General features: G+C 57.8%; 7 protein-coding genes and 1 non-coding gene across 8 annotated transcripts; 5 read left to right on the forward strand and 3 right to left on the reverse strand.

Moving 5' to 3' along the window:
- Positions 1 to 4,748: 4,748 nt before the first annotated feature.
- On the forward strand, positions 4,749 to 6,002 carry ColSpa_03251 (metaxin-like protein; the record flags this gene model as incomplete). The annotated part of the gene is made up of 2 exons (XM_049269463.1): positions 4,749 to 4,785; positions 4,843 to 6,002. 2 exons carry the CDS (start codon positions 4,749 to 4,751, stop codon positions 6,000 to 6,002), a joined length of 1,197 nt encoding a protein of 398 aa, XP_049125420.1.
- Positions 6,003 to 6,359: 357 nt separating this feature from the next.
- Positions 6,360 to 7,759, reverse strand: ColSpa_03252 (phosphatidylinositol glycan anchor biosynthesis class U protein; the record flags this gene model as incomplete). The annotated part of the gene is made up of 3 exons (XM_049269464.1): positions 6,360 to 7,218; positions 7,276 to 7,543; positions 7,603 to 7,759. 3 exons carry the CDS (start codon positions 7,757 to 7,759, stop codon positions 6,360 to 6,362), a joined length of 1,284 nt encoding a protein of 427 aa, XP_049125421.1.
- A 536-nt stretch (positions 7,760 to 8,295) lies between these two features.
- On the forward strand, positions 8,296 to 10,269 carry ColSpa_03253 (pescadillo protein; the record flags this gene model as incomplete). Its single annotated transcript, XM_049269465.1, has 1 exon — positions 8,296 to 10,269. One exon carries the CDS (start codon positions 8,296 to 8,298, stop codon positions 10,267 to 10,269), a length of 1,974 nt encoding a protein of 657 aa, XP_049125422.1.
- Positions 10,270 to 10,651: 382 nt separating this feature from the next.
- Positions 10,652 to 12,649, forward strand: ColSpa_03254 (uncharacterized protein; the record flags this gene model as incomplete). Its single annotated transcript, XM_049269466.1, has 2 exons — positions 10,652 to 10,909; positions 10,967 to 12,649. 2 exons carry the CDS (start codon positions 10,652 to 10,654, stop codon positions 12,647 to 12,649), a joined length of 1,941 nt encoding a protein of 646 aa, XP_049125423.1.
- Positions 12,650 to 16,316: 3,667 nt separating this feature from the next.
- ColSpa_tRNA_088 lies at positions 16,317 to 16,415 on the forward strand. The gene is given in 2 exon segments: positions 16,317 to 16,354; positions 16,372 to 16,415. It is a non-coding gene; the product is annotated as a tRNA-Leu (tRNA).
- A 548-nt stretch (positions 16,416 to 16,963) lies between these two features.
- ColSpa_03255 (D-lactate dehydrogenase [cytochrome], mitochondrial) lies at positions 16,964 to 18,605 on the reverse strand (the record flags this gene model as incomplete). Its single annotated transcript, XM_049269467.1, has 3 exons — positions 16,964 to 17,056; positions 17,117 to 17,197; positions 17,253 to 18,605. The coding sequence occupies 3 exons, from the start codon at positions 18,603 to 18,605 to the stop codon at positions 16,964 to 16,966; spliced, it is 1,527 nt and encodes a 508-aa protein (XP_049125424.1).
- An 88-nt stretch (positions 18,606 to 18,693) lies between these two features.
- Positions 18,694 to 18,984, reverse strand: ColSpa_03256 (uncharacterized protein; the record flags this gene model as incomplete). The annotated part of the gene is made up of 1 exon (XM_049269468.1): positions 18,694 to 18,984. The coding sequence occupies one exon, from the start codon at positions 18,982 to 18,984 to the stop codon at positions 18,694 to 18,696; it is 291 nt and encodes a 96-aa protein (XP_049125425.1).
- A 3,691-nt stretch (positions 18,985 to 22,675) lies between these two features.
- ColSpa_03257 (3-hydroxypropionyl-coenzyme A dehydratase) lies at positions 22,676 to 23,431 on the forward strand (the record flags this gene model as incomplete). Its single annotated transcript, XM_049269469.1, has 1 exon — positions 22,676 to 23,431. One exon carries the CDS (start codon positions 22,676 to 22,678, stop codon positions 23,429 to 23,431), a length of 756 nt encoding a protein of 251 aa, XP_049125426.1.
- Between the last annotated feature and the right edge of the window lie 99 nt (positions 23,432 to 23,530).

Here is a 23,530-nt window from a genome sequence, read left to right on the forward strand (position 1 = left end):
ACCAACCCGCTTTCCTCCCTTTCCCTGCTTTCGTGCCGGCCCGCGTCTCCAAGAGCTGGGCTCCTGCACGCTACGCCGAGAACACGCAACAACCCACACAACCCGCTTGGCTTCGTCCCTGATTGCAAGACACTCTTTTGCAATATTCCATCGACTTACTACCTTGTAAAACTACCATCCCTCGTTCGTCACCACCTCGACTCCGAAGTGGGCTATTCAACAAACCAACCAGAAACCATCTTTTAATCCATGACCTATCAAAACGCAACGAGCAAAGCATCATTACGGGACCCAGGAACACAACTTCAACGTCTACCATCACGCATCCACACAAACCACTACTTCGTCACCCACCATGTATCATTAGAACGGAGCATTGTCGGGGGAGATTTCACTCCCTCTTTTTTCCATTTCTCACTTTGTCGTCGCCGATACCCCCCTTCCCTTTCTCAGAGAGACGGATGGATTCGACGGAAAGTTTTTTTTTTCTTCATGAGCGATTGTCTTTAGGAGCAAGAAACCAGCAACTGGGATACATCTGAAAAGTTGACAGGGGACAAAGGAGTCTTTTCTTCATTCGCAAGGGGTTCCGTCTGTTGGGCAATAGTCCCAGCATAGGACCGAAATCCAGATGAAAGTTATAATACCAAAACACAAATAATTCATCCACACACAACGCTTGATCCTCATTCGCCCGCGTGACTGCAACTCGCCCTTACTGACTATGCCTGCAGCGCCTGTCCTCCTAGTCTTTCGAAACCTCGGTACCGGCCATGTAAGGCCATGACATGAACACTAGAGCTCTTTCTCTATCCATCTCCCCCTCATGGGCCCCCCTCTTGGTATGAGACAGCATGGCGCGTGTAACCATCCCATCTGCGCACGACATTCCGTCTCCAGATTTCCGAGCGGCCTTTCCCTTCCCTCCCTTCACCCTGGGTTACCCGTTACCCGTACAAGCCGCAGCAGCGCGGGGCTGGTTTAGCCGATCTCCCAATCCGAGAGACGCCGTCCATCCGCCTATTCCGACCACCACCCTTCCAAGGAGGGAGGGCCAAGCAGGGCAGAGCAAGGCCAGGGTCGTGCCGGTGGGTGTGGCCCGTCCAGGTTTGTTTGCGTTGTCAAATGCTACGGTACGGCGGCCACCGGTTGCACCGACCGGCCACTGCCCACCTGCCTACTGATACCACCTACCGCAGTCCCACTAGGCCACGCATAACCGACCCAGCCCGATCAGCAGCCGCATCCTCACTCGGACATGGAGAGAGGGAGACGGAGGTAGAGGAGAAACACTCGCGGGGGAAGGCAGGCCGGTGGAAAAGGGCCATGCTTGGTTTGGCCCTCATTTGGGGGGGGGGTCCTCATCCGCCAAAATTATGATCAGAACGGGGAAATCACTCGACTGTTACAGAGTTGGCGCATCAGCATCTCGTCACACACAAAAATTCACACCCTCCTCCTCCCTTGGCCACCTTCGACCGAGGCGATCCGGCGTCTACGGCGGCCAGTCTTGTACACTGCGAGACACGCCGACAGTGTGGGAAGATCGATACCGAAGGAGGACAAGAATCGAGGGGGAGGGGGAGGGTGGGTGGGAGAGATCTTCTTGAGATCTTCCGTCCCTCTACCCGCTTTCTCCTCTCTGCGTGGTGATTTCATGATTTACCCCCCTCTCTCCCCTCCCCTCCCCTCCTCTGCTAGGGATGTCGAAGGGGGTGGGACAGCGGCAGCCCGCCAGAGAGGAAAGATGTGCGGGTAAGGCGCGCGCGCGCGAGCGCGAGCGGCAGGTCAGGGCTGCCAGGCGTTGCCTTAGTCTGCCCGCACGACGAGCTGAGGCCCGACAGAGATTGTGACCCGGCCCGGTCGTCTGTTGTGTTTGTCGAGAGGGGGAGGGAGGGAGGGAGGAATAGGAAAGTAAATTGTTCGTGTGCGGCGGCGTGAGCTGGTTTCCTGCCATGCTCATCTCGCCTAAGTGAGGACGCAGGACTTACACATGCCTTAGGGCGTTGCGGCGAAAACGGGGGAGGGTGTGGCTTTGGGGGGGTGGTTTTTTTTTCTTTTTTTCCTTCTCTTTTCTTCGCAGGGCGAGTTATTCTGTGATGGGATGGACGCGGGGCATCAGAGTACAAAGGCCGTGTCACAACGTCTACAATGGTCGGGCGTGAGGCCATTCGAGCCCGATTGCGAGGGTGCCATTGAGCTGTAATTATTCTGGTGCGCTGGCTGTCCACTCGGCACTGCAAGAGAGAAGCTTCGCGGACTACGGTTTTTGCGCAAACATTCCCGGAGAGGGGGACCACGAGCTGTCCGGGCCTAGTCTGGTTGGGCGTGCGGGATACGCTGAAGGTTTTGTTGAAGAAACTCTCAGGACCCCTTTTTCCCACCCCCCGTATTGCGCAGTGAAGAGGCATTGGAATGCAACGAGGCTGAGAGGTTCCAAGATGCATGCGAAAAGGAGAGGGGGCGGTCAAAGACACGCAGCTACGGCACGGGGTGTGGAATGTCGGACCCCTAATTTTCCTTAAAAATAAAATAAAAATTCAAAGTGAAAGGCGGCTTGCAAACGTCGTTGACGGACGGGGGCTGGACGGGATTCCGACGCCATCGTCTAAGGGTCCCTCCCTTCCTCATTACGTCGCATAGGAGACGTGCGCCTCGTCTACGGACTAGAGGCGGCTTAGCATGACTGTGTAATCAAAGACGAGTGCTACCGTTCAGCTCGACGTCCGTGGTTCCAAGGGATCGAAATTGGCTACCAAGGGAGAAAAGCGACAGAGAGAGACGTGGCACAGCACCGGCGCGGAAGACGGCGCAGGGGAAACGAAGCCCGCCGTGGGGGGAGGGGCGGATTTCTTCGTGAACGTGGTGCGGTAACGTCGCTCTCCACCGCCACAACTCGGTCGAGGTTATTCCCAGAGGACGTACGTAGTAGGAGAAACAGAAACCGCCCCTTTCTCGGCATCCTCCTTATTGCCCGCAATTAATCGTGTCCTCGGCGATCTGAGAAATCTATATTAATTCAGGTACGACAACGATTCGTCGCGAGTGGACGGGACGGTTTAAGCTATGCTGGGTTAGGGTAGGGAGAGACCATGTACGTGGGCAGATATACACTCTTGTATGCGCAGGGAACTCTCGGCGCAGCACGTCACGTCACGTAAAGAGAGGACAATGGATCACGTCTTTCCCCTTTCATCAACGTGACACCGTTTTACCCCACGAACGGCCAGAAATGGACGCCGTGTATCACATTCTCCCGCGGCTGTAGTGGATTGATGGGATTCGAAAGGACCTTTGAACCGTAACCTCTCCCCCACTTGACGAGCCCCCAACGAACTGTTTGAATCTGCTTGAAACAAGGGGGCCTCCGGTGGAGGTCAATCATTCTGTTGCGTTTTCAGTTCATGCTCTTTCTTGTCCCAGTCACCAACCCAACGGGTACACGTCGATCTTGTCAATCCCGTTTCCCAGACCGCAATGTTTCTGATGCGTCGGAAATTCAGACGAAATTAGATTGCGCCGGATTCCAATGCGCTCCAAAGACCCCCAACGTTCGGTTGCAGCGGATTGGCGGGTTCGGTGTCGCGTACCTGCCTTAGCGGTGGCGAACTCTCCTGCACGCGGCTCATCGTCGTCGGCGTCGGCACGGCGGGTCAACGAGACCGTCTCCCTCTTGGACGATGCCGTCTCCAAGCATGCCTCAGGGGAGGGGAGGAGGACTGCAGCCGTTAGCCTGGGGCCGCCGCGTGTGGGCGGCGCGACTGAACCCAGTCTGGTGCGTCTCGCCGGGGGCGTTGCCATCTCTTTTGCGGTCGACTGGCTGTGGTCGAAGCCGAGTCGAGAGACTTTCGTGATCTGCTCGAGGCGGCGTGTTTGGAGTCTTGAACCGGATCGTCAGGGGTCGTCGATTCTGTCCGAAAAGAGGAAACGCCGTTGCCAAAGTGGGGCGGTGCGTGGCGAGCGTGGGTGGCTGGGGCTGCGACTTCAGCTGGGTGTGAACGGGGTGCCTTAGGTAAGCCTTATCGGCCACTCGCTTATCTTCACGTGAGCCCGCGCCGAGGTCGTAGTGACGTCCGTTACAAGCCTGGGCGGGATCTTCGCGCCGCTGGAGCTTTCAAAGAAATGCAGGGGTGTCCGTTTTCCTCACCCCCAGAACGACGACGTATTGCGCACCAGCGTCCTAAACTGTATCCTGCGGTATTGCTGCCTTCCCGATCTCGAGGGCTTTTCGTTCCAGACGTGACGTGCGTTGAAACTGGTGAGTCATCGGCAGGCAGGCGCCTCAGTCCGTCATTCTCCAGCAATCCCTTGCGCTAAGACACAGTCGATCAGGGTCCAGGAGTGAGAGGAGACCAACGCCTGAGTGAATAGAGTACCTTGGAATCATACGCCCGCGCCTGCTGGCGGTGAAGTCCACTTGTCACTCGCTTTCACACTCACACACACGCTCACACGCTCACACACACATACGGAATGGACGTCCTGGAGCTCCACGTCTGGGGGCCTGCCTTCGGTCTTCCCTCGGTCGACGCCGAGTGCCTTGCCGCTATCGCATACCTCCACACTGCCCTCCCAAGTTCCCAATGGCGCCTGATCCCAACCAATGACCCTGCCGTCGACTCATCAAGTAAGTCTACATGCCCTCATACTCACACTTACACCGACTGTTTGCCCCCTTTCTTTACAACGCCCACCCCTTCTACGTCGAGGCTCGCCGTTGCATGGTTCCCACGCGACTACGTGCCATCATGGCGACTCATCACAAAGAACTCGACAAAGAGTCACGTTGACTCACAAAGAAATACCACGTAACAATGTAGCCTCACTAACATCGCCCACCAGACCGCCTCCCGGCCCTCCATGCTAACGGCGTATGCGTCACGGGCTACGCCGCTATCGCATCTCATCTCGCCTCCCTCTCCCCGCACTCCCCCTCATGGGACCTGGATCTGGACTCGCGCCTCACTGCCTCGCAGCGCGCAGACACCCTCGCCTACGGCGCCTACGTCGACGCCCAGCTCGCGCCCCTCCTCGACGCCGCTCTCTATGGTACCCACGAGAACTGGGCCGCCGTCACCCGACCTGCACTGAGCCACCTCCTCGGGTTCCCCCTGAGTTGGACCGTCCCCGTCATGCTCCGTAACCAGGCCGTGGCGCGGTGCGCGCACCTCGGGCTCGAATCGCTGGGCGCCGAGGATGAGGAGTCGGGAGGTGATGCGCAGGGCAGCGCGCTGGACCGCGCGATGAAGCATCTTCCTGTCTCGAGCAGGAAGAGCGTGCTGGAGGAGATGAAGGTCGGCACCGCCCGAGGGATCAGGCTGCATGCCATGACCGTCGACGCCCTCTCGCCGCTGGAGGAGCTTCGCGCCCGAGGCGAGGAGACGCCGGGGGAGAAGAAGCGCTTCTTCGGTGGCGAGGTGGCGACGTCTCTCGACTGCCTTGTCGTCGGGTACCTTGCTCTCATCCAAGAGGTCGAGCTTCCCCAGTCCTGGCTCCGTACGATTCTCGCAAAGAAGTTCCCGCACCTGAGCGCCATGGCCGCAGACCTCCGTGACGAGTGCCTCACGAGCCCCGGCGCCCTGCCCTGGGTTGCGGCACCCTCGTCGGCTCTCCGCACGGCGGCCCGCTTCCTCGACAACGTTGTGCAGGCGACACCGAACCTGGGCGAGGCGTACGTTCACGAGTGGCGGCGGCGTGCAGAGGCGAAGGCGAAGGGTGTCGCGGACCGGAGGACGCTTGCTCTCGCTGGTGGGGTGTTGGCGGCCGGCACCGCGATCGCGTATGGGGTATGGACGTATCGCAGTCTCCCGCCCTGGGGTATGCGGACGCAGACTTGGATGGCGGAGAAGAGAGGCCTAAACAAGTTCGGTGATCTGGGTGCCATGCTAGACTTCTCGCTGGGACTTGCGGATCCAGCGCCGCAGGCAAGTCCGTCTGCTGGATGGGGCGGGGGCTTCGGTACGGAGCACAGAGTGGTTGAGTCTGAACTGGCTGTCGACTAGAGGATGAGGCATTCGCATTGAGTGTAGTTGGTGACTGAAGAGACAAACTTGGTCAGGTACCAAACAGGGCCTTGAAAGAAGGCCGTTGCGGAATGAAGTTTCGCAAAGCTATGCGCAGAACGCTCGCAACTCTGTAATCACCCATAGAAGGCATGGAAAAAGGCACAAAAGAACAACGATAGAGTCTGTACAATACTGTTTCAATTATCTTGGTTTACATTAACCATCCATCATACCCCATGCTACCGTTTTATGCTGCCGACATCTGATACAGAAACCCCCCCATGCCGGGTTATTGCTGACCTCGCAATATTTTTAAGCGCCGTGTATAAGCGACAAAGTGCCTGGTCAGACCCTTTAGATCTGCCGGATCTCCTTTCCAACCATTTCAGGCCGGTCGACTTCCCATTCGTCACGCAGCACCGCAAACGTCAGGTCGCTGACGAGCAAGCTCTGGCCCAGACTCCACACGAGGGTAATGGCGTAGAAGAAGTTGGCGTTGCCGCTGCCAGCGTAGATCCACAGGTGATAGAACGCGGGTCCAAGGAACGAGGCGTACATGATGGTCGCGGCGCCAACGAACGTGTAGCGCATGAGGGGGAAGATGTGGCGGAAGAGCGAGAGCATCGCCAAGAACAGGCTCGTATCGGCGATCGACGGGTACGGCTTGAAGATGGAAAAGATGCCAAGCAGAAGGGTTATGACGACCAACGGCTGGGAGCGGATGCGAATGGTCAGGGGCCCGACGTAGCTCGAGAGGTGGAGCCAGAAGACGGCGAGGAAGAAAGGGCGGAACGAGTCGAACATTTCCACAAAGAAGTACCACCACAGTCCCACGTTGGGTGTCAGGTCGTTGAGCGTGACCTGGGCGCCGTAGGTACTCGAGAGGAACTCCCAAGAGCCGCCGGTGAGGAGGAAAGACATGAGGAACAGGGCAGCGAGTACAGCGGCCACGACGGTGACGTTCGTGAGAGCGAAGCGCGTGGTTGATGCGATGCGACGGGAGGGGTCCTGGCGGTCGTATGCGAGGAGTACGAGCGGCGGCAGAAGGAGGAGAGGGTACATCGAGAGGTAGGTCGCGAACGAGAGGGCGACCATTGCGCCGAGGGAGGCGCCGGAGATGCCTTTCGCGACGGCGTGGAGGATGGCGCATGTTGAGAAGACGGAAGTCGAGCGGCCAATGCATGTTGCTATCGTGAACGGGTTGAAGAGGAAACTATAGAAGGCGTCAGAAGAGCCTCAGCGTGGAGGTTGAACAAGGGGGCAAGCTCACAGTGATGCGACGACGATGCCACTCCACCTCTTGCCGCGACGCGGGGAGGTGAAGAGGCGCGAGGACTCAGCCTCACCTGAGTCGGCAATTCGAGAGAGCGCATCTGCGCTCAGGATGTCGACGAGGATATACAGGAGAAATGTGAAGATCGGGAGCGACTTCATGTCGGGGAGGAGGGAGAAGAGCGGGAGGAAGAGGGGCGCCTGGTGGTAGACGCCGCCGTCGTACGGAGACACATTGTGGTTGTAGAGGAAGAGACCTTCTTGCACTGCACATCATTCCTGTCGTTAGCAAAGTCGGTTCCAATCGGGATGTGTTGAGGCTTACGTCGCTTGAAGCTTGTCACAGGGGTCGAGATCTCGACGCGGCCAGTCAGCAGGTCAGGCAGACCGGGGAACGCAACGAAGAGCAGTAGACGCAGCGCCGCGGCAGCGGCGTAGACGCCCGTCTTGTTGCCTCCCTGAGTCATTGTACCGCCGGTCATATTTCAGTCCATGGCCCGGAGTAGGAGGAGGAAAGCAGAAGCGAGACAGAGGGCGGGCCAAGGAATCGCAGGATGTCGACGTGCGGGATCGCGGAGCTTGAGGTTCGCGGGTCGTTGCAGCTCGGGCGGGAGTCGGGATGATTAAGGTAAGGACGGGGGTGACTTGAGGTGGATGACACCTGGCTGGACCGGGGCGTAGGTCCGCTGGGGTCGGGAAGCGGTTCCAACGAATGGCGGCCATTCTTTCAGCGCAGTCGCCCTGCTTTTAGTGGGTTGAACCCCTGGAGCTGGAGCCATTCCACTGATTAGATAAGAGCGACCAATCAGCAGCCCTATCAAATCCAACTAGTCCTATCCTGGAAGACGCTTGGGCGGTCAACCGCTGGCAGAAAATTTCAATGGAAAAAAAGTTCTGAGAGAAAGTCGAGAGCGGTGCCCCGCCACGGTCAGAAGTTCTTGATAGCTTCTAAACCCGCCCAACACACCCTTTCCCCCCGTCAACTTTCGACGCAACACCACCACGCCAATTCGCAAAGATGGGCAAGATCAAGAAGAAAGGACAGGCTGGAGCGGCCAAGAACTATGTCACCAGAAACCAGGCCATTCGCAAGCTGCAAATCAGCCTGCCCGACTTCCGCAAGCTCTGCATCTGGAAGGGAATCTACCCCCGTGAGCCGCGCAGCAAGAAGAAGGTCTCCAAGTCCTCGACCGCCTCAACGACCTTTTACTACGCCAAGGACATCCAGTACCTCCTGCACGAGCCGCTTCTGCTAAAATTCCGCGACCAAAAGGCCCTCGAGAAGAAGATTTCGCGCGCCCTCGGCCGCGGAGACGTTGGCGATGCGAAGCGTTTGGAGAAGAACGCCGCCCGGCCTGAGGAGACCGGCAAGCCGAGATACACCCTCGACCACGTCATCAGAGAGCGATACCCGACCTTCGTCGATGCTGTGAGAGACCTTGACGACTGCCTGTCCATGCTGTTCCTGTTCGCCAACCTTCCCTCGACCTCTTCCGTTCCCGCCAAGATGATTGCGCGCTGCGAACGGTTGTGCCTCGAGTTCCAGCACTACCTGATCGTGTCGCAGAGCGTCACCAAGTCTTTCCTTTCGATCAAGGGCATTTACTACCAGGCAAACATTCACGGCGAGGATGTGTTGTGGCTGGTACCTTACAAGTTCAACCAGAGGGTCGTTGGCGATGTCGACTTCCGCATCATGGGCACTTTTGTCGAGTTCTACATGACCTTGTTGGGCTTCATCAACTTCCGCCTGTACACCGGTCTCGGCCTCAAGTACCCGCCCAAGTTCGACCAGAACAAGGACAACCAATCTGCCGAGCTCGCTGCCTTCACCCTCGAGGGCCAGAACCTCGCCGCACCCGAGGAGAAGAAGCAGATCACCAACGGCGAGGCCCAGCACAAGGTCGACCCCAAGACGCAGGCCGCGGTTGACAAGGTTCTCAAGAAGCTCAAGGGCTCCGACGCCAACGAGGAAGAGAACACGACGGAAGAGCAGACCGAATCTACGGAGGAGGCTACGAACGCTATTGACAAGTTTGAGCCTGTTGCGCCTGGCGGTGACGTTCTCCCCCAGCCTGAGCACTCCAGCTCGGACAGAGCCAAGCTGTTCAGCAACTGCACATTTTTCCTTTCCCGTGAGACTCCTAGACAACCTCTTGAGTTCCTCTTGCGGTCGTTCGGCTGCAAGCGCATCGGTTGGGATGCCGTTCTCGGCGAGGGTGCCTTCACCACCGATGAGCGCGACCCCTCCATCACCCACCAGATTGTCGACCGTCCCCAGGTGTACGCCGCAAACGACGAGGGAGGCGATGGCGAGGACAACCAGACATCCCAGAAGCTGGCGCCTAACCAGCGCATCCCTGGCCGGATATACATCCAGCCCCAATGGGTCTGGGACAGTGTCAACGATGAGGAGCTGAAGCAGCCGGACCAGTACGCCCCCGGCGCGCAGCTCCCTCCCCATCTCAGCCCCTTCGTCAGGCAAGTCCAGGGCGCGTACGACCCCACCGTGCCTCTCGAGGAGCAGGAGACCGAGGGCGAAGCTCTTGCCGAGAGCGACGGCGAGATGGACGTCGACGAGGCGGACGCTGGCGACATGGACGTTGCCGGTTCCGAAGACGAAGATGAGGAGGAGGATGGCGAAGGTTCCGACTTCGGTGGCGTCTCTGCCGATGAGGAAGAGGCCGAGTCCGAGGACGACGAGGAGGCACAGCGCCAGCGCGAGCTCGAGGCCGAGCTTACCGGCGGTGCCGTCAAGGCGAAGGAGACCAAGCCCAAGACGAAGAAGGAGGCGGCACGCAAGGCGCATGCCAAGAAGATGGCCGAGGAGGCCGAGGATATCGAGCGGGCCAAGGGCATGCTCAGCAAGAAGAAGAGAAAGCTGTTTGAGCAGATGCAGTACACTAATAACAAGAAGAGCGCCGAGGACGAGAAGCTCCGGGCCAAGAGGAGAAGGCTGGAGAAGCAGCTCAACAAGAAGGCCAAGGCGTAAAAATAAGATAAAAGCTTGTTGTTATGTGTTTTCTAGACTGTAGTAGGGCGTTTGTTATACCATAATTGTGGTGTTGGGAAAAGAAATACATACTTGAGACACTTTGAGACGTAAAAAACTCGGGAGCTCGTTGAAGTCCATTGTGATGTGCTGGTTAAGTCCTGCGTGACATGTAAGCTGCTTGACTTGAGGTGAGTTTCGGTGTAATGTGGGCGGGTCCGATTTTTCTTCCCTCTTCACCTCACTCTAACCCACTGAAAACGACTGCCTTTTACACACTCAATACCCTTTTCATTTTCATTTGCCTGGCGGTGTCAACAGGTTGTCTTGCAGGTATTGACCTTTTGGACTTCTGGACGAATCCAGGAATTTTTATTGAGCCATGACAGCGAACGAGGAATCGTGGGACCTCGACACCGATGAGATCCGCTCAGTCGACTCGGAAGAGTTGTATGAGACCAGGCCCAATCGTTGGAGGGGCAAGAGGTCAACATGGTATACCTACACGCAGGAGGAACGGCTCCTGTATCGCTCCATGGGACAGCTGCAGAATCGTGACTTATCAGTGCATCTTTACAACGCATTTGCGTTGAAACATCGCCCTATGCGGCCGTCAGCAACGGCAGAACCCGACGCAGAGGTGAGTAGTACCGCCGGCAAGACACGCACCACCCGCGTTACTAACTTTATCATCTAGGACGCCGAAACACCGCTAGAAGAAATTGTCGACAGCGGCGAGTGGCGCCCGCCGAATCTTTGGACGGCATGGCCGATGAACCCGAGGACTGTACCGGGCGACGATTTCTTGAAGGAGACCCATGATGAGGACGATGACTTCACCGTTCGCTCCAGGAGAGAGCAACTGCCCAGCACCGTCTTGGAAGAAGAAATCACCGCCACAATTCTGCGACAGGCCAAGGAGCGATTTCAACGCCGGCAACGGAAATATCATGAGACGAAAGCTGCCAGAACTCACGATGAATCGGCGCACGAGACCACGGGGGCGTCGTCTTCTCCATCTGCCCATTCCGACGTCTCATCCGACAACGAGGACGCGCCCTCGGATGAAGAAAACACCAAAGCAGAGCCCGAAGAAGACACGGGGAAACCAAAGCGGGCCAAGACCTATGAGCCAGTCGTATCCGCCAACGACGACCTCTCAGCAAACCTCCTCCGCCCATCCGTCCGCCACATCCTCTCTACACTCGACAATACCCTCACCGCGCTGCACAATTCCAGACTCGCCGGACTGAGCTACATGACCGACTCATCCGCTTCCGCCACCGATGGTGACGCCTCAGATGCCTCAGACGGAGTCAGTGTATCGTCGGCGGTGTCGCGCGCGTCGTCTGCTACTAGGCGTAAGAAGAAGGGTGCTCCACGCAGCAAAGCGCCGCGAACGCCCGAGCCAGAGAGAAATGCTACGGAAAGACGAGGCAGGCCCAAGAAGGCGTTGCTTCCGCTGCCGGGGGAGACCGAGAAGGAGATGAAGATCCGCGTTGCGAGGGAGCAGAAGAAGCGCATCCCGTTCTCGTCGGACGAGGAGGACAATGACGGCGAAAGGGAGAAGCAGGAGGCGAAGGCGGAGACATCGCGGTCTAGGTCGCCGCGCAAGAAGCGGGATCTGCCCCCCGAGGCCCGGGTTGAAGCTAAGATCAAAGCTAGGGAGACAATGCTCGGGAACTGGGGGCTGAGGGACTGGAGCGATGTCATCGGCGCGGCCTCCCTTGCGGGTTTTAAGCCTGAAGTCGTAGCCAGAGCGGCGCAGCGGTGCGCGGATCTGTTCGGTCAGGGGATGGAGATGCAGACGCTCCTCGAGGGGCCGGCTTCTAAGGGACCGAAGCCCCAGAGGACTCGCTATCTCCCTGGTAACCGCCGCCACGCTCCTTCGGTTTCCAGTTCGGATTCCGAGGTTGAAAGACCTGTATTGCGGCGCCGTATTATGTCTAGACAGAGCAGCCTTGCGCGGGACAGCGTCCCGCCGAGTGACTCCGATGCAGCTCGCGGAAGGGGCTCTCGCGCGCCGAGTCGGGGCCGCAGCACATCACGTACATCCTCCGTTGGTCTTTTCTTCTGTCCCGTAGCAGGGTGTCAGCGTGCTGCGGAAGGGTTTGGCAGAAGGGCAAACTTGCAGCGGCACGTGGCGAGGGTTCATCCGGGACAGGCCGTAGAGGTGGGCGACGTGGAGAGTGAGGACGAGATGTCCGGTGCGGTGCACGTCGACGGTTTCTTGAAGCCTATCCGGGCTAGGAAGGGCTGGAGAGCCGAGGATACGGGGACGAGAAAGCGGAAGAGGCATTATCGTGGACGGAGAGTGAATGAGAGTGGCGCGAGTGATAGGAGCGGTGTTGGGGAAGAGTCGGTCTGGGATTCCAGCTGAGGAACTACATCACAAGACCAATGTCAAAAAAATGGCTTCATCTCGGCATGTCGACTGCTGATACTGTACATTCCTCCAGACGCATATTAGGGGCCGAGTCGCTTCTATGCCTAAGTGTCCGGAACGAGCTCAATGACCATCGAATGATTTCACAAGCAAACCCGATGACAGTGAACATCAAGTTTGCATTGGAATCACATCATGAAAAGGGCACTTTCACATAGTATCGCTGTCCTAAATACCTTCCTTTAGTCCGCTTTCATCTTCAACTTAACCTTGCAGGCCTAGATGGAGGAGCCAACTACACGCGTAGGTGAGACTGGCGCGTGTAAGCTGGCTCGCAAGTGTTAGCACGGTCGTGGTCCTCTGACCTACAGACTTCCATTTCTCGTTTTCCAGTCTCGCTTCAAACTTAGTATCCTGTATGTATTGATGGCAAGAAACATAAGGCGCGCGCCTGGTGAATGTTAAACGCCCGCCTCAGACTTGCTTATTGATACATCCGGGCTAACAGACACAGCAACAATTAGCATGGCGTTTAAGACGCACCTATTTGGCCAAGCAAATACAAGAAACCTAAACAAACGACGCATTTTTGTATCTTTTCAGAATGGTTCCAAGAGTTGTATAGAGGTTGATAGCACTGGGAGACTGATTTGGCATGATGCTGGGAAGCAGAATAGAGGTAGGAACTTACATACCTAGTCCTAGTAGATGCTGTGACCCCGCACAGAAAGCAGACTGTGCGGACACTGTTCGCTTCTCCACATTAAAATTTCCATGCCCATCGCATTTTCCAGTAAAGGCCTTTGAGACTTTCACTTGAGAAAAGCACTGCACGACCAACCATGGATATCCTCAAAGTTTTGTCACGCGGCATCAAGCAGCCCCCAAGGGTGCCAAGGGCGCAAACAAGTCGGCAGCGAACCTGCCGTCCGCCGGCAACCGGACGAACCCTCAACTCTTCCATGACGAGGTGCCGTCTGCGCGGGGCCACAAGAGGAAGCGCGGCAAGGAAGAAGTCGAAGAGAAGGAAGAGGAGCAGCTGCCCGAGGTCGACTTTTTCGCCCCCAAGCCCGAGCCCTCTAAGGAAGCAGACAAGGCCAAGGAGGCAGCCGCGAAAGAGAAGAATGCCGCGCCGGCGCCCGCCGTCAAGCCGAAGCTGCTCCCCGAAGACGAGTGCCGACAAATCCTCCGCTCCCACCGATTGAAGCTCACCCTACTCTCCGAGCGTCACAAGAAGCCGTCCAAGGTCACCAAGAGCAAGAAGAAGAAGGTTGCCGTCGAGGTCGAGAAGGAGACGAACCAGCTGCACCCGCAGCCTCTGACCACTTTCCGTGAGCTTCGGACGAATTACGGCATCGCGCCGCTGCTGGCGGACAACCTGGCACACCAGGGATACAAGGTGCCGACCGAGGTGCAGCTGGGCGCCTTGCCGCTGCTTTTGCAACCAAAGCTCGCTTTGAAGGAGGTCCCCAACAGGAAAGAGCTTGGAGACGTCTCCAAGGGCGTCGACTTTCTTGCCGTTGCGCCGACAGGCAGTGGAAAGACAATCAGCTTCTTGATCCCCGCGATCAACTCGATTATGCACAAGAGGGCGTCTGCTGAGGACAAGGACCAACACGACCTATCCGCGATCATTATTGCGCCGACGAGGGAGCTTGTCTTCCAGATCGTCAACGAGGGACGCAAGTTGGCTCAAGACTCCGGCATCAAGGTTGCCGGCATGAAGAAGGGCATGCGTGTGGCCGTTGAGGAGGAAGAGAAGCCTCAGAGCGAGGACGAAGAGGAGGAAAACAGCGAAAAGTCTGACGATGACGACGAGGACAGCGAGACGGAGCCCGCCAGAACAAAGTCTGTCGTAAAGGTTGACATCCTCGTCACAACGCCGGCGCTTTTCTTTAATTTCCTCACGTCGGGGTCGCCAAACACGAACCGCAAGCTTCCGACGGTAACGTCGTTGATTCTCGACGAGGCCGACGTGCTCCTGGACCCTCTTTTCCGCGAACAGACCATGGCCATCTGGTCCGCATGCCCCAACCCTGAGCTGAGGACCACCTTCTGGTCTGCAACCTTTGGCTCCAACATCGAGACTCTGGTCACCGAGGCGCAGTCAGCGAGGCCAGAGTCCAAGCCCCTGATCCGTTTGGTGGTCGGCCTGAAGGACACAGCCGTCCCCAATGTCACCCACAAGCTGGTCTACACGGCAACAGAAAAGGGAAAGCTCTTGGGTCTGCGCCAGCTCCTCCACCCCACAGCAGGAGACGACTCCGGCCCGCCGCTGCGACCACCCTTCCTGGTCTTCACCCAGACCATCGAGCGTGCGACAGCCCTCGAAGAGGAGCTGAAGTACGACATCCCTCTTGCGGCCGGCGGCCCCACCAGAATCGCCGCACTGCACAGCGGCCTTACAGACAGGGCCCGCGCAGACATTATGCGCCGCTTCCGCGCCGGCGAGGTCTGGATTCTCATCACGACGGATGTGCTTGCCCGCGGTGTGGATTTCGCGGGTGTCAACGGTGTCGTGAACTACGACGTCCCCGGGTCCAGCGCCGCCTACGTCCACCGCGCGGGCCGGACAGGTCGCGCGGGCCGTGAAGGCGGTGTCGCCGTCACATTCTACACGACGGACGATATTCCCTTTGTCAAGAGCGTCGCCAACGTCATCGCCGCCAGCGAGAAGCAGGCCGGCAAGACGGGCGAGGAGGCAAATGTCCAGAAGTGGCTTCTCGACGCCCTGCCGAACGTGAGCAAGGCGGACAAGAAGATACTGAAGGAGAAAGGTGTCGAGGCTAGACGCAGCCACGGAGCTGCTATGATTTCGTCTCAGAGCAAGTGGGACAGACGTAAGGAGACGAATAGACAGGGAGCCACCGCGGCGAGCAAGCAGAGGATGAGGCATGCCAAGAGGGTAGACGGGGGCGATGGAGGAGAATGGGGTGGTATCGACGACTAAGCAATTAAATCAGAGTCGTGCATCAGGAGGTGTGGGACGTCACATGTAGATACCGAGCGCACCACCACACTCCCGTTTCTCAAAAAAGAAGCTGTAGAAGTCTACGACACACTACCGTATTGTAGAACGACTATTTTGATATCCTGTGGTCACTATAGCGGATCCTTTGAAACAACATTGCTATCTGCAAGTTCACTCCCCCTTGAACCGCGAAGTCCAAGTGTAATTGTAAGGTCGAGATTGAGGCATCGGCCAAGAAAGGCCAGGGAAATGCACGCCTTTGTAACACATCACTTGCACACTTTCAAGGTTGTCAAAATTCGTTACACTTTGATCGGTGGAAAGCAGTTAGCTGCCGCGTACTAGACACTCCAAGAGCTCCAGTCCCTCTTGCGCCCTTTGCCCTTGACAGGGACGTCACTAGTGTTGAATACTACAAACATCCAAGAGCTCTAGGAGGCTTTGGGGATGCTGAGGATTAGCCAAGCTGTGCACATCAAGATTTCACTACAGATGATCCCAGGCAAGGATTGACTGATCTTTATGTAACTCGAGACCATCGCATCGTTCGGGACAAATTATAAAATCTGGAAAATGGACATTTTCGTGAAAAGGAAAAGAAGATCTAGCAAGACACCACTTTGTGGACATAATCAAAAGTGGTGAGTTAGGTATATAAGAGGTTTTCCCGGGGAGGTCTTACATCAAATAGGAAGGGTGGCCGAGTTGGTTATGGCGCCAGGTTAAGGTCAGCTTAACATCTGTTTCCTGGTGGGGCAACCCGCGCGAGTTCGAGTCTCGTCCCTTTCATCTTTTGCTTTTTTTTTTCCATCGCTGCAGCTTTCGCATGGCAATCCAATTCTTGATGTCAACTCTCGTTGTTTTATTTCCTCAGGTCTTGCTTGTCATTTCTGCCGAGAATTCCACCCGGGGAGTCTTCCGTCTTGTGCATCACCCTATACAGAGTCGAAGCCAGCGTTGTTAAGCTTCCGGTCGAGTAGGCGAGGCAGAGTCTTCCTACTACCGTCTCTCCATGTTGTCACATCGCACACCCTTTGATTCAAGAATATGCCACGCCTGGCTAGCCTGCTTCAGGCTCACTCTGCTAATATTATCGACCGACTTCGAGCAGTAGAAAAGAGGGAGAACTCTGCGCAAATGACCAATTGCGTCAACTTTGAATGGATGTTGTCATTGTGCGCCAGCCAGACCGACGCAGCAGGAAGATATATATGTACACAAGGAGCAACGACGCCAACTAGCTCTGTGGATGACCACCCCTGATCCTACACCAAGCCACGCATGTAGACATTATCCGACCCCTCTTGCTGAGTCTATGCCGCACTGCACCGCGCCACTTACCACTCGCCCACCTCGCCGGCCTTGGGCTGCTGGACTCTGACGACCTTATCGCAGTTGAGCAGGCAGAGGGGGTCGAGGGCCTTCTTGATCTGAGGAGCACCTAGCGTTAGCGTCCGAGATCGGTTTTACGGAATCCTCTGGCAACGTACCTGTCTCATGGTGTCGACTGTCGACTCGCCGAGTTCGTGGGGGAGATAGTCTCGCTTGACGAGACCAACGCCGTGTTCGCCCTGTTTAAGTCAGCATCGGAACCGCTCGGCCCACCTCGGATAAAGACCAACGTACCGTGACAGTGCCCTCCATCTCGACGGCCCTCTTGACCATGTTGTGCACCAAGTGCTCGGCCCGCTTGCGCTCCTTGTCGTTGTAAAGCAGGATCGTGTGGAAGTTGCCGTCACCAACGTGTCCGACAATGGTGCCAAACAGCCCGCTCTTGGCCATGGCCTCCTTCGTCTCCTCGATGATGTCCGGCAGCCGGCTCATCGGCACCGCGACGTCGCCCGTCCAAACGTGGTCGCCCTCGCGCTTGACGGCCATGGTGCTCCACAACGCCTCCTTCCGCGCGCTCCAGAGCTCCTGCTGCTCCGCCTCGCTCTTGGCGAAGTCGAACGTCTTGCTGCCGGCCTTGGCCGCCAGCTGCTTCACCAGCGCCACCTGTTCCTTGACGCCCGTCTCCGTGCCGCCAAACTTGAAGAAGAGCGTCGGCGCCTCGGCCCACGCCTTGCTCGTCATCTCGGCCTTGTTGATGCACTGCATCTGCAAGTCGTCGAGGATCTCGACGGCCGCCACCGGGATGCCTGCGGCGACCACCTTGGCGACGCAGTTGGCCGCGTCGCGGATCGTCGGGAACGCCGAGACGGCGACCGAGGTGAACAGGGGCTTCGTCGTGACCTTGAGGGTGGCCTCAGTGACGAGGCCCAGCGTGCCCTCGGAGCCGATGAAAAGCTTGGTGAGGTCGTAGCCGGCGGAGCTCTTGCGCGGGCGCTGGCGCGTCTTGATGACGGTGCCGTCAGCCAGCACGACGGTCAGACTAAGAACCCACTCGCGCATGGTGCCGTAGCGGTAGGCGTTGGTGCCGCTGCAGCCCGTGCCGATCATGCCACCGATCATGGCGCCTGGGCCCGGGTCGGGCGGGAAGAAGAGCCCCGTCTGCGCGAGCTGGTCGTTGAGCGACTCCCATCCGACGGCGGGCTGCACGACGACGTCGAGATCCTCCTGGTGCAACTGGAGGACCTTGTTCATGCGACCAAAGTCGATGGAGATGCCGCCGCGGGTGGGGGTGAAGTGGCCCTCGAGACTGGTGCCGCCGCTGTAGCCGACGACGGGGATGCGCCGCTGGTGGCAGATCTTCATGATCTCCGAGACCTCCTCGGTGGAGCTGGGGAAGACGACGCAGAAGGGCCGCTCGTTGGGCTTGGCCGAGTGCGACGACCACTCCGAGTTGGCGTGGAGCTCGATGTCTGTGGGTATCGTGCTGACGTGCTCCTCGCCAACGATGCTGACAAAGTCGGCCCAGGCGGCCTCGAGGTTCTCCTTGTTCAGCTTGTGTACCGGCGCGATCGTCTTGGCCAGCGGCAGTGTCGAGTTTTCGCTGGGGCTCGGGGGGACGAGGGTGCCGAGGTAGTACGAGACACCCATCGTGGTGAGTAGCACTGCCGGCGCACAAAGACATTAGCTGCTACTGCTGCTGCTTGACGCCCAATTGAGCAGTTCCAGGTCGGAGGGCTCACAACTCACCAAAGGTGTAGGCAAGGTTCCTGCTGCTGCCCGTCTTCTCCCGCTCAGCAGCGAACCTCTCTCGCTCCGCCTTCTCTCGTGCCAGACGTTGGGTGATGCTGCCGACAATCTGGCCCTGGAACGATCGGCCTTGCTTGTCCTCATTCGTCGCGGGCTTGCGGTCGCTCGACATGTGCCGTGCGCTCCCGGCGAGGGCGAGGCATTGCCGCCGCGGTGCCGGGCTCGCGGCTCTCAGGCCCTGTAGAGCCGCCTGGGGAGCTCGCGCTCTGATGTGCGCCATTGCGCTCGTTCGACTCGGTAGCGAATGGAGCGGGGTGCGGGTTAGGTGGGAGGAGTGGTTGAAGCTATCGAATTGATCGAAAAGTGCGAGGCAGCTTCAAGCCATCCGAGGTCGGGGAGCTCTGGGGAAGGGGATGATCGCGAGGAGGGTGCGGTGACAAGTAGACGTCGGGGAAAGATTATTTGTAGCTGGGTGGAGCTGCGTCCGTCTTAGCACTTCTGGAGCTCAGATGGTGAAATGGAATCCATGCTACGGCCTGCAGTAGGAGCACCCTGCAAATACGTCGGGGATAAGGATTGGCCGGCCCTGAAGCGGGGAATCTATGGGCCCCCGCCGTCCATTCCGGCCGGTGGGACTCCATACCACCGTGGCTTACTCTTCCCTCGCGTCCGCTTCGAGGCTGAGGGTTGGTGAACTAGTCGGATGGCGTGATCACGGAGCGGGCATCCTTGCTTTGAGCGACATGTCAAGATAACAGAGATGCATTGATTGGGTCTCGGTCACGGATTTGTTTGTTTGAATTAGTCTCGGCTCTGATTAAGTTGCCGACGTGGTCGTCCAACGACTTCCGGCCATACCCCCGCTTACATGGCGTAAACTGCCCATATTGCAGTTCAACGGAGTTCTTCTCCATGTGTTACGGTCGTCGTTGTAGCATGCGGTTCGACTGAGCGTCCACCGCGCTGTAGATGCAAATTCCTCAACCAGCCTTCCACCCGGGAACGAGCTGCACGTTGAAGGTCGGAGTAGCGCCTTGCAGGTGCGCTACGTAAGCCGCCAGCTCTGGGTCCTGATCGATCTGCAAAGGCATCTCCCCGCCTTTCCCGTCCCTGAGCACGCCCTCGACCCGTAGACAAATGGACCCCGGGAACTTGCTAGCCGCTACGTGCCGCAGCTCCTGCACCGAGTGCGAGCTCAGCGTCGCGATCCAAAGGTTCGCGTTCACCACAAAGGTAGACGACGGGTGCAGCCTGAGGTAAACCGCCACGCTCGTGTGTGCCGGTGTATGGAACACGGGCTGCGCGGCTGTGAACTGCTGCGCGTACTGCTGGTCAACGAAGGCCCCTTGTGCGTTGGCGGCCAGCAGGAGAGAGGAGCCCAGATGCGACTCGAGCGCCATGTTCGCCTGCCCGAGAAGCGCGGAAGACAAGACCCGTGCAGCAGAGTGGCCCATCGGGTCAGCAGCGGCCTGGGGTTGCATGGCGACGGGCATCATCATCTGGGCTTGACTGTCTCCCGAACTGGGCACCATTCCCATGGACGATACCTGGCCAGCGTTGCCGTACTGGCCGCCCAAGTCAGCCTGGTGCTGTAGACCATTGACCATTTCTGGTTGTGTGGTCTGAACCGCCTGCACGTCCAGTTCATGTTGAGCCTCGTTACCGTTCGGCCGGGCCCCTTTTGCGGGACTCCGTTTCCTCGGCTGGTCCCTTCTCGAAATGTCGTCCCTCAACCGCTTCATCACATCCCGGGCGATGAGATCCAATGCTCGCACCTTTTCAGCGTAAGCAGGATCGCCGGCCCCGAGGGCGAGAATGCGCCGGATGAGGTCTGACCGGTCCTCCCACCTCCTTTTGAGGTCGTTCCACTGTGCAGACCCAGCTTCCGATATGGAGCTGAGGCCCTCGTCTCTCAGGATCTGATCAAACGCAGCGCGGAGGTCTCTGGCCTCCTCGGGGTTGATCCCGATAATGTTCTTCGCCTCTGCCAGAGTGATGCGCTTATCCAGCGTCCGCACTCGCTTTGTGATGTCGGTACAGATGACATCGAGCGCCAACACCTTGGACTCGTGGTTGTCACTAGACTGCCACATCACAGCTTGGAGCTGCGGTATTTCTTGGATCAGGCGGTTCTTGGCGGCTTCCCATCTATCGGGGCCCGCGAGTGTCTTCTTGACAATATTCGACTCTTCGCAGAGCCGCGCGAATGTGGTCCGCACCTGTCGATAGACGTCGTTGGCCAGGCTGAGGATGGCTTTGGCCTCGTCGAGGGTGGTTTCGGAAGGGAATCGCGGGGCGACAGGCGCATCTTGTGATGCAGCCCCCCAAGCCTTTAGTCGGCGCCTCTTCCTCCTGTTGTTGTCCTGGTCCCAGGCAGTGCCGACCTCGTTCGGCAGAGTCCCAAGCAGCTCGTGGTCTGTCAAGGTATCCGGAGTTATATTCCCTGCCCCACTCGAAAGCCGTTGGCCGTTGTCCCGGCTCTCGAAAGAATCGTCCGTCATCAGTGGGGGCTGCGAGCCGGGATCGGGCGAGTCCCTCGGCCGCTCGCCGTTGGCGGCCTTCAACAGCCATCGGTTCTTGGTCCTCACACGGATCAGCTCGCGCTTCTTGATGTCAAACCCATCCTCCTTCAAGACTGCCAGCATCTCCTTTTGTGACAGGTTGCGCTCCCATAGCTCCTTGACGCGGGCGACGAGGCGGTCGTTCTTGTAGGCGGGGTTCTGTTTCGAAGGGAAGTCCCATTTGCGGAACTGTGTTTGGAAGGCTCGTTTGCTGCATACGTCATCGTGATTAGCCCAGGATGCCCTTCCCCAGATTCCTTTTCTTTTTTTTCCCCCCGAGTGGTGAAGGAAAGCTTGGTGGGTGGATCGGATGGTCCGGCCGGCGAGAGAACCAAGGAGTGCGGAGGAACGAGATGGGGGGGACCCGAGAACTTCTCTGGCATGACTTACCAAGGGGCGAAGTTATGATGGATTTTGAGGTAATCCATTATGTCCTCGAGGGACTTCTTCTCGTTGATGTACAGCTGGAAACATAGCTTCTCGTGGGCGTCCCAATCATAGACCATGCTCTTTCATGTGCAATACACCTGCGCATCGGCGTCAAATGCGTTTCGGGTCGAGGATCGTGGGGACTCGAGGTTGCGCAAGTGGTTGGTTGGGTCAGCCGTACTGTGCCAAGATGGTCCACACGGTCGCGCGGGGACTGTCCTGTTATCGTGGTCTTATCGAGGTGAAGCCGGTGAGCTTCGGTGGTCACTTGTATGGCTGGGCAGCTGCATTGAGGTCATATCTTGTCGATACCAATCAATCCACGATGAAATCCTCTTCAGTCACTAAATTTTAGAGTTGCACGACATTCATGCCAACTGAATCTGGCATTTTCAAACTCCTCCCAGCTCCAGGAGTCCCGTAGTGCGACCTCAGAGTACGGTACCCTCGGTGGTTCAAGTGAGGATCTGCTGACACAAACGCATTCTACGAGCAGAGGCAGCTCCTCTGTGGCCGTCTGTATGGTTTGCATCCAGCATTGTGCTTTCGACTCGTGGAAGTTGTGAATGTCAAAAACAAGCCTGGGCTCCATGGCCAAGTGGCGTTCATTAATTACCATGCCGGACCTCGGTATCCGGTTGTTGGCGTGTTTCCCCCTCCATCTCCAACCTCAAGCTTCGATCAAAAGAAAGTATATCTCAATTTCATGTAATCGTCACGCCTCATCATCGAATTTGCAACTTCTGTCACCAAGCTTGATAAAATTGCCGTGTTTCTGAACACAGCGGCTCGTGGTTCCAAAGATTTCCGACTCAACTGCACTTCCCAGGCCATCACCATGTCCAACCTCCCAGAAAGCTACAACACCCTCACCCTCCCCAAATCCGCCTCTCCCATCACCCCCCCTCCTCGCCCACGCCGACCCCCGTGATCGTCCTGACCCTCGACCGCCCCTCCGCCCGCAATGCCTTCACCGACACAATGGCCTCCTCTCTCGCCCGCGCCTATACCCTACTCTCCGGCGACCCGCGCGTCAAGTGCATCGTCCTCACGGGCTCGGACCCGGAGAACCGCACCTTCTGCGCCGGCATGGATCTCCACCAGCCCGTCAGCCTCCCGGGCACCCGCGATGAGCACCGCGACACGGGCGGCGTCGTGGCGCTGGCGATGCACAACTGCAGCAAGCCCGTCGTCGCTGCCATCAACGGGTCGGCGGTCGGCGTGGGCATCACGATGACGCTGCCTGCTTCCATCAGGGTCGTGTCCAAGACCGCAAAGGTCGGCTTCGTGTTCGGGCGGAGGGGTTTCAACATGGAGGCTTGCTCGTCCTTTTACCTGCCTCGCCTCATCGGCGCGGGGCCTGCGCTGCATCTCGTCACGACTGGCGCCGTGTACCCGGCCGACAGTCCGTTGCTACGGAACTTGTTCAGCGAGATTGTTGCGCCGGAGCAGGTACTGCCGCGAGCACTCGCCATTGCGGAAGACGTTGCGGCGAACGTAAGCACAGTTGCCGTCAAGGTCATGCGGGACATGATTTTGCGATCACCTCAATCGCCCGAGGAAGCGCACTTGCTGGAGAGTAAAATCTTTTTTGACTTGTTCGGCGGCAAAGACAGTAAGGAGGGCATGGAAAGTTTCATGCAGAAGCGGGCGCCTCGCTTCGAGGCAACAATGGGGAAAGACGCGCCCAGTGCGTATCCATGGTGGGAGGAGAAGGACATAAAGGCCAAGATATAGCTAATTGTAAGAGCCGAGTATAAATGACAATAGGAGAGGTATCAAATGTGTTTCCCCATGCAGCCTAGAGCTGCGGTATCTAGCATCCCCATTCTTCAG

Source organism: Colletotrichum spaethianum (assembly GCF_022836535.1).
Source record: "Colletotrichum spaethianum MAFF 239500 DNA, contig06, whole genome shotgun sequence".
NCBI lineage: Eukaryota > Fungi > Ascomycota > Sordariomycetes > Glomerellales > Glomerellaceae > Colletotrichum > Colletotrichum spaethianum.